This window comes from Sander lucioperca, chromosome 14 (assembly GCF_008315115.2).
Source record: "Sander lucioperca isolate FBNREF2018 chromosome 14, SLUC_FBN_1.2, whole genome shotgun sequence".
NCBI classification, from domain to species: Eukaryota; Metazoa; Chordata; class Actinopteri; order Perciformes; family Percidae; genus Sander; species Sander lucioperca.
Window position 1 is genome coordinate 21,236,025 of NC_050186.1, and position 9,877 is coordinate 21,245,901.

The window sequence follows — 9,877 nt, forward strand, 5'->3', positions numbered from 1 at the left end:
CCTTATCAGCCAGAGGTCAAGATTTACAGTTATTTATTCAGTCAAACCCAAAATAAATCATGGCAACAGGTTTTGGTCATATTAACCCTAGTCTCGCATTGCCAGACCTTCTTTTATGGCGCTGCGGAGGAGGGTCTGGCTAGTCCACACTGCATTCCGGGATGGGAGAAAAACGTGTTCTGGTTTATTGGCATTTCTTTAACCCAATCACAATCGTCATGGGCGGCGCTAAGCTCCGCACGTTGCCGCTGCAAAATAGCCTCGGGAAGGAACTTGTTTTGGTGGACCAGTACATTCAAAAGTTGTTTTAGTCGTGCAACAGAAAACTCAGATAGGACAGATAGTCTAGCTAGCTGTCTGGATTTACCCTGCAGAGATCTGAGGAGCAGTTAACCATAGTCCTCAGAAATCCACCGGAGTTTAAAATTCCAACACAAAGAAAGTGGAAGTAAACAGACACCGGCGAAAAGACATGCATCCGGCAGAATTTCCTGTGGCATCGGAGCAATCTCGGAAGTGAAATGTCATGGATATATACTATATTAACCCATGCTCTTGGATCTGCACACAGGAATGAAGCAACTAATTACCAACTCAGTTATTATGTTTGTCTGTATGGATCTAAACTAGTTCATAACCTAAAGAGAAACAGGGCACACAGTCTAAACACAGTTTCATCACTTTATTACAGTAAATGAGTCCATATCATACATACACAGAACAGAGACGGACAGGTTTGTGTTTCTTTCTCTCTCCTTCTCAGTCTATCACTCCAACACATCAGTCCACCAGGGCAGGATGACACCAAAATGAACAGCACTGGAGTAAAAATAGTTACTAAAAGTGATGTATTAACTTATACAGAGATGCAGTAACCTCAGTTACATAAGGGAGGTAATGTCAACAAACAACTGAGCTTTCAGTGAATTTTAAAACACAAACAAAAAGTACAATTTCTGAGATTAGGCTTACTTGAAACTGTCAGTCAACATTTTTGCATGTTGCCTCTCAACTAACACGTGCACAGCTGATAGGTGGCTCTGTATGCAGTCACAACACAAATGTCTATTTCTGCCATCTTGTGATCGTAGCAGCAATTCTGAATGCCATATGGCACATAATACAAAATGCCAGTGTTAAGTACAAGCTGGACATCATACTGTGTGATTTCTAGTCCAACAACTAAATGGAGATCAAGTCAGACATGATGAGACAGCAACTTTCTCTGAAAAGGCCAGTCACCTGTAGCAGAAACATTTTTTTCTCAATACTGCACCGTAATCATATTGCAATCTGTCACAACACACAGTTCTGTTCCAACATGAGAAAAAATAACAATGTGGAAGAAAAAGAAAACAAGTATAGCAATTTTACACATCAAAGTTTGTTGTAGCTCCAGAAGAGCTGCGTGAAATCTGATAAAATTGCTAAGTTGGGGTTGAAGACTTAGTCTGAAAATGAAATAGCCCTCTGCAGTCTGCTCGTCATCTCTGCTTGAGGCCATTTCTTTTTTTTTTTTTATAGCTGCTGTTTGGGATGTTTTTGAGCTTTAAATGTATTATTTTAAATCTGCAAAAAATACTTTTGTCAGCTTAACATTTTTTTCAGGAATGAGGTTCACACTGCTCTGACTGTGACTGTCTGCCTCCTGGTTACTGGGGAGAGACAGAAGGAGGTATTTCAATAGTACAATAAAGGGGTAGGATGTTACCAAGGCCAAAAGATAAAAAGGAAATTAATCTTGAACTTGAATACATTTCACTCTAATTGGCATGTGGAGAACTTGTCTTTTCATGACTGCACAGCTCCCTCTTGTGGAGAATCTGCAGCCTTTGGAGTCAGTTACAAGCCACTCCCGTTAGGTGCATTACTGCTCTTTTAAATCTATTCATTATAAAGGAAAACAAACATCTAGAAAGATTTTGCATTTATTAGACTGTATAGACCAACAGTAGATTCCAATGAGCAGGTTGGAGAGAGCACTGTCATATATCCTTGGCCAGATTTAAAGCTAAGATGCAAACTGAACAGAAACAAAGCATTTTGGAACAGAACCCTTGAACCCGCTAACGGATACTTTACAATTTTCTCTGGACTACAAGAAAGAGAGAGAGAAAGATCATCAACAAATATGAGGGTAGGCTGATTTTTTTTTTTTCTTCCTTTGCAGTATTTACATTTTGAATTGTGAAAAAAAGAAACTTATTTACAACAATGCACAAACTAAGACTGCTTCATCGACAGGATGAGGGGAGAGATAAGATATAAACAACTCTGTAATAAAAGTAAAAAGAGGAAAATAAAAATCAGTGATATTTACATGTGCGATAAGAGAAGGAGAGAGTGGGGGGGGAGATGGCTTCTGAGATTGGAGGAAGAGACGAATCAGCAATGTTTGATTCTTCTCGGTCGAGTCACATCTTTTCATAGCCACAGTCAAGTCTGACAGCTCTGAGTGTGACGCGTCCTGCAGAGTTAATCAAACGTGCTGGTTGGACTCTCTATAGCAAAGAAAGCAGAGTGAGCCTGGCAGTTACCCACAGGACTGACAGGTTAGGCTGGGAAAGAGAATGAAAAATGCTCTCCACTCTCCTCAAATAAAATCAATGTGAACGTGCCGAATGTGGTGGAATTCAAAAAAGCATCGAGCTTTTAAACGTGTGTGTATATTATATATATAACATACGGTTAAAAGCAAACAGGACTGTAGTTTAAAAACAGCAGGTGGAGGCATGGTACAACAATAGTATCAAATATACTATACTACAAATTTCCTGCTCAGACTGCAGGTTGGAATACACACACACACACACACACACACACACACACACACACACACACACACACCTAACCTACATGTAAACATGACCTCAAACAGCTCACTTTTCTCACTCTTATGGGGTCAAATTTAAATTGGTCTTCACAAAGATAGAAGTACAAGGAGCACACAAACACACAGTCACCAAAAAGGAACTCCCCCTGCTTGAAATTCACATTCAACTACTATTCACATTACAGCTTCCATTCATCTTTCTGTTTGTTAATTCTGTTGTTGTTCCTACACAGATCTTCTCACTCATTTTCCACTGATGAAGTACAGTTTGCTAAAGAAGTTTCGACACCATTTTAAAGCCCTCTTCGGCTAAAATTAACTGACATCCAACTCTCATCATAAAAACAAATAAATACATTTACATTGAGTTTAATAAAACAATAAATCCCCCCATCCTGGCATTCTGTAGTTTCTCTTTCATCCACAGGAGGACCAACAATCTCTCAGCTATTGGGAGTACAAAAGCATTTTTCTACACTAACATCAGGACACAAATGATCTTTCAGCTAAAGGGGAATTCCACCAAAAGTTGCTTTTAGATAGCATTTGTGTTTAATCTGCCAATATATTTTAAGGGACCTTACAGGGTTTTTTTCTTTTTTTTTAGAGACGCCTTTATAATATTGTGAAATTAAATTGATTTTAAGACTAGCAACAACAGCCTCTTGTTTTCTGTATGAATACATGTCATCAGACACTGTGGGGAATTGTAAAGGGGAGCCATTATGTAACTATATTTACCACACTTAAATACTTTTCAAAGCTTTTAAAATGTATAGCTTATCTTAAAACAATTTCAGTATTTTTAAAAGCAGCAACGGTTGCCCTAGTTCAAACATTTTCAAACATTTTTGAAAGCTTGAAATGAAAAACAAAAGAAAAAGTAGTTTTTTTGTTTAAAAGGCATACTATGCAGGAATTGTCGCTTAAAAACAACATTCAAAGCTGGCCCCTCTTACCCCCCGGCTAAGCGACACCAGAAGCGCAAGCCCCCTGGGCACGGTTGCTAAACACAGCCCGCTGTACCACCTGCAGCATCACATACGCCCACTTACCCCACACTCAGTCTAGTTTTGGAATGAGCTACACACCCACTGCCCAAAGGCTGATGCTCAGATAATGTCCCAAACACAGCAAAATAGGAAGGAATCAGACACTGCCACACATTTCTAGTAGGTCATAAGTGATGACTAAGAGGGATTACTTTTGTATGAGTTGATAGACTGTTTCTTTTAGGAAAATCCTGCATAGTATAATTTCCAGCCAATATTAGTGGAACACACCTTTAAAGACCTTTCTGAACACAGCCGTTTCCTCCACAGTAAACTCCACTCACTGACACTTTCTAGCACAAGTGAAACCAATGAAGGCTTCCAGGTTTCTTTTTCTTTTAGAAGGTTAAAAAGGGGCATACATTTGGTTATTTTCTTCAGCGAGTAAAAAAGAAAAACTTTCTTTAAGAAGCATTGATGTCGGGATACAGAATCTCTAGTTTATTAGACGAGCTTCAATAACCGTTTTCTATTGCTGAAATGATCTAGGACAGTGGCACCCGAGGCACCGCTGGTTGTTATGCAATCATCCAGTGGACACAACTAGTTGGTAGGACAGCAAACTAGCAGCGCACTGAGCAGCCTCCAGTAAAGTAACACTATTTGCACTACTATGGTTTGAATTTGTTTGCTCAATTTCAAAACGCTCATTTTCTAGATCTGCCTCTTGCTGAGCAGCACATTCACACTTTTTTTCACAACTGACATTTACAGGTCTGGCCTAATTTTTGAGGTGATGAACAACAGAAGATGGAGTTGAGGAATATGTGGAAATGAGTTTTGTTGGTTTCTCAGAGGAACATTTCACTCTTTAAGCAGACAAAACTCTCTAGAACAGGAACCAAACACATGGATACCAGACGCGGTGACTGGTGGAATCAGTCTGCATAAAGTAATGCAGCCACTGTACATGATTCACGTAAGGGGCAATACAACTCCAACTATACACTGATAATTGCTACCCTGGTACTGATGAGGTTTTTCTACTCTACCTGACATTTAAGCAGCTAAATTAACAAGATGTGGAGGTTAAATTTAAACGTAAACATCAGGCTGGATTGGTAAATATAAAGTGGCTGGAGGATTTAGGAATTTATCATTCCCTTCATCCGCTCTCCCGCCCTGAGTTGAATAAAACATCCTTTACCCTGATGACCTACTTGGGGCCAGTTCTGATCTTGGTTAGGCAGTGTACAGTTCAGATGCAAAAACATTTTAGAATATAAAAAATAATCTGATGTGGAAAAAAGGAAAACTCTAGAGACAAAAATGTTTGCTTTCAATTAGTCAAATAAATAAAACAAAGAAGGAAGAAAAAAAAAATGTTGATTTAAAAAAAAGAAGGAAAAAAAAGGTTATATTACAGAGGACCAGCCCCGACTATTGAACCTTTACAGACCACCCAAGCAGCAGCGAGACAACTCTGTGTGTGTGTGTGTTTAACAATCACCTGCCGTAGTTTCACCCCTGGCAGCTACAGAACTAATGTTTGTTCAATGCAGTTACTGTACAAAAACAGGTCATCTAAGAGGAGAGCAAGCAGCATGGAGGAAAGCAGTAGTGTGTGTGTGTGTATGTGTGTGTGTGTGTGTGTGTGTGTGTGTGTGTGTGTGTGTGTGTGTGTGTGTGTGTGTGTGTGTGTGTGTGTGAGAGAGAGAGAGAGAGAGAGATAAGGGTCAGGCTGGCAGGCAGGTGAGGAGCTGCTTCAGATGCTGTTGAGAGATCCTGGTACTGAACTGTGTTGAGATGAATCTGAACCGGTACCATCTGAAGGACAAGAGAGATAACAAAAGACAGTGGTGAATTAACAGTACAGTACACAAAGGTAGTATTATGTTAAGTATTATTTAAGTATTTAGGGCTGTCAGCATTAACGCGTTAATCGCGATACGATTAAGGGCTGAGCATGCCGCCATTTATTTTACTCGGCTTCGTGTCATGCCTAACAATGTCCCTTAGCTGTTCAAAAATCACTAGAATCTAGCTAGGCTACTATTTTGACCCTTTGCTGCACCTTTACTTAATATCAAGCTGCCATACTTCATACTCGTAACACATCCGGCTGCTGCAGGTTGCAGGCATGACGGAGAAAGACAGCAGCAACACAATTCTGAATGGTGCTTTTTATTTTCCAAAACTCCCGGACGGCTCAGTAGACAAGTCAAAAGCCATATGCACATTGTGTAAAGAATTAAAATATCACCGAAGCACATCAAGCTTGAGCTACCACCTAGGAGCTAAGCATAGTACAGTTAACGTGACTCAGGTTGATGCTAGTGGGCTCAGGCAAAGCAGTATTTTGGAGAGTGCTACTTGACGACCTGTGGATGAAACCAAATCCAAAAAAATTACTACAGCTCTTGCAAAATGGAATAAAAATATTGCAATAACTGCAGACCTGTCAGCATCGTAGAAGTCTCGGGTCTTAAAGACATGCTACAGTTGGCATGTTCTGAATTGTGCAATAATGACAGATTCACACAGTTTTCTTTTGTTTACAGTAAATAAATAATAAACAAATACAAATCTTAAAGTCAAGTTCATAAAGTAACTTTCTTTACATTCATTTGATTCCCAATCAGGATACAATGGTAAGAATTGCTTTCCATTGTTAATATGTACTTAAAAACAATTCTGAAATGCAAAATAATAGAATTTTAATCATGTGATAAAACATGCGATTAATCGCGATTGAGAAAAAATTAAATCATTTGACAGCCCTAGTATTATTACATTATAATATTAATATGAGACGATATTGTTTTCTGGAAATACGTGTGAAAAGGTGAGGGTAATTGTATAGTTAAGGACTACACAATAACATATTCACAACAACAATAGATGTATGATGGTTCTGACTCATAGCTCTAACTGAAAACATCTCCTCCCTTTCTGCTATCTGCGTGTTACCGTTTTCAGAATCACCGTCGCTACATGAAACCAAAGATGCTCTAAAACAACTTTCTGAACTGTCTCTGGTGAAACTTCCAAGCTGCAATAAGGCAGGCATGCTTGGTTCTTTTGGTGAATGATTGTAAAGATTTACAAAATTTGCTCAACTTCTGTGAAATCGGTTTAATAACGTTCTGCAAAAGCCACATACAGCTTTTAAATCTGTGGCTTTAACGAGTCCAGTAAGCTCCTCCAGAGCTAAAGCATAGGCGGGCTTCACCTCCAGTGCACAGCTGATCAAATTATGTTTGTCTTTTTTTTTTCCTCAGTGAAACTCATTACTCATCACTCAATTACCTTCACATAGTCGACGTACGCCTTAAAAATTGTATGCGTTTTCTGTTGCAGCGATTTAGCCATTTTAAAGCCAGGGCTCGCCTCCGCACATGCAAATGTTGCACTAAAACAAGTTCCCACGCGAGTCCGACACTATTTTGCAAGGGCACCGTCGCTGCATCCGGGCTTCGCGCCGCCCCAAGACGATTGTGATTGGTATAAAAAAAATATACAAACAACCCAGAGCGTTTTTTCTCTTAGTACGGAATAAGAATGGGTTCAGCCAGACCCTTCTCCAGTGTGTACAACAATCTCATCTTTGGACTGTTGCGCATCTTTCCAGAAAACAGAGGGTTCGAAAAGAGTGGTCGATTATAATCTGGCTCTTTTTAAAATTCGAGACAATACATTACATATTCACTACGTATTTTTAAATCGACAATGTGTGCATTCTGATATCTGTCATTTGTAAATCTAATCAGTTTATGACAAATTCAAGTTTTATATCTAATACCACCACCTTGTGTCCAAAAAGACTCATTACTCTGGTTTCAGCAGAAACATACTCTGCTAACCAGACTGGACACATGAAAGATGATGTTTTAGTTACAGAACTGTTTTTTGGAAATTATTTTGTCAGAAAAAAAAAAATCCATTTTATATGTTAAATAATCTGCTGCATAACTTTTAATCACCAGTAAAAAAAGACCAGGATCTTTCACTCACCAGCTATTTAAAATAAATAAAAGAAAAGAAAATTGTGTTAAAACAATTTAATTCCACATTGTTACTTGTGAAGTCTGGATTTTTTTTGTAATGGTATTCATTTCATAAAAAAATGTAACAAATATTTTTTCAGCCACCACCAAACCATGGTGATAATAACATTACAATAAAATGATAATAACATTAACATATGAGTTTCCCACCGTGGGCGGAAGCAGCTGTATGAGCGCGAGCGTGGGGAGGAATGAGGGTTGGGTTCAGCTGGGGCTGGATGGACAGCTCTGCAGAAAATAAAAGAAGACTTTTTATTTAATGATGAGTCACATATCAACAGGACAGCGTCACACAACAAAAGAATAGTGTACGCTGCATTAAATGCACCTCCTCTGAGGTCGCAGCGTTGGCCCAAAACAAACCAAGATACAGCACCGGATTGTTTTTAAGTTAAACAGATGGCGATGAATCCATCGAGCTTCAACACAACTTAATCATATAACACAGACGGGAATCTGACTTCTCCTGGGTAATTACTTTTTAAAAAAGTACTTATTTGTGGTGCTGAAATTAAACCAAAACCTTTAAGATAAGTGTGCCTGAATCTGTATATACCTGTGGTGCTGAAGTTGAAGAGCATGGGCAGTTCTCGACCACTCGGCAGTCGTGTGTTCGGCTGGCGCAGCTCGTCAAAAAAGGTGTGTGAACAGGCCTCTAACGGGGAGAACCGTGAGGCCGGCGTGTACTCCAGCAACCGGGAGCAAAGAGCGATGGCCTCTGGAGGGGTGCGAGGTTTAAACACCTAAGGAACAACAAGAGTTTAAGTCAAAAATGTCTGCCAAAAATGACAACCACACTAGAAAATGTCTAGCATCAATGTAATATATATATATATATATATATATATATATATATATATATATATATATATATATATATATATATATATATATATATATATAAATAAAGCACCCAAAAAAAAGGAAAGATGGCAGATTTACCTTCACGCTAAATTGTACAACTGTTGTACAACAATATTTATTATCTATTGGAGCTTAGCATGAGACGCTGCGATGTTCCTTTTACATTAAGTACTTTCATTTTAGTGTTAAACGTTTGGTAAATGTAGAACCTCAAAAAGAAAGAAAACCCTCTATAGAAGATTTCGGCATCTAAAAAAGCAATTGCATGCAGTTTTTAAAGTAGAAAGCTATGTGCTTTGTAGTAAATGTTAAAGGGCCACTTCTCTTGGTTTTAAGTGGTTTCTGTACTCTTAAGTTCTCACGGGGTTAACCGACTTTCAGAAGGAGGGCACTAAAGCACTTTCACTGGCAGATTTAAATAGACTGTGTGGGAAAAAACACGTCCACATATATTTTCTCTTCTTTTGTTAGGAGTAACTGGTGTAATGTGTTTGAATTAAATACGTTTGTATGTACAGTATATAGAAATTCTATAGAGTTCCTCCACACAAAAAAAGTCTCATTGATGTCATAAGAATCAGAAGTAAAATAATAGTAACAGACAACAACGTTCATACATGTACCTCTCCATGTTAACAGATTCTATGCACATGCCGGACAGTGCAGGCCTGGCGAACACTGACTGCCCTGCTGGAGTTTGTCCTCAGGTATTGACTTACCTTGGTCCATGGATGAGCTTTGATCTGAGGAAACTTGAATTCTGTGTAGTTTGGGTTCATCTCTCGGATTTGTTCCCTTGTTGGGGTTCCTAGGACCTAAGAATAGATGTAGGAGTATGAGCAGTATTCTGTAGACACACAGGCCATGTGGGTGTGTGATTGACTGAAATTATTCTAGCAGTCTTTTATGATACCAAAACATTTATACAAAATAATAGCACAACAAACACACCCACAACAACAAACCAGGTTTATATTCTACTGTGACAATCTCCATTGAAAACTAGGGCTGAGTGATTAATTGCATTTGCGATAATATCGCGATATGTTAAAATGCGATTTCCTAATCGCAAAGGCTGCGATTTGGTCACGACTCGCGAGAGCTAATCAGTCTGCACTCCG

The 9,877-nt window shown here is 38.8% G+C and overlaps 1 protein-coding gene across 1 annotated transcript in view; it reads right to left on the reverse strand.

The window, feature by feature from the left end:
• Positions 1-667: 667 nt before the first annotated feature.
• The window catches only part of LOC116047087 (glycogen synthase kinase-3 beta-like), a 20,002-nt gene continuing 10,792 nt past the window's right edge, over positions 668-9,877 (reverse strand). The window contains exons 8-11 of the mRNA XM_031295592.2: positions 9,476-9,571; positions 8,449-8,635; positions 8,043-8,120; positions 668-5,652 (exon numbers count right to left, since the gene is read on the reverse strand). Of these exons, the coding sequence (XP_031151452.1) occupies positions 5,591-5,652; positions 8,043-8,120; positions 8,449-8,635; positions 9,476-9,571 (423 nt within the window). The 3' untranslated portion in view covers positions 668-5,590. The remainder of the gene's footprint in view (positions 5,653-8,042; positions 8,121-8,448; positions 8,636-9,475; positions 9,572-9,877) is intronic.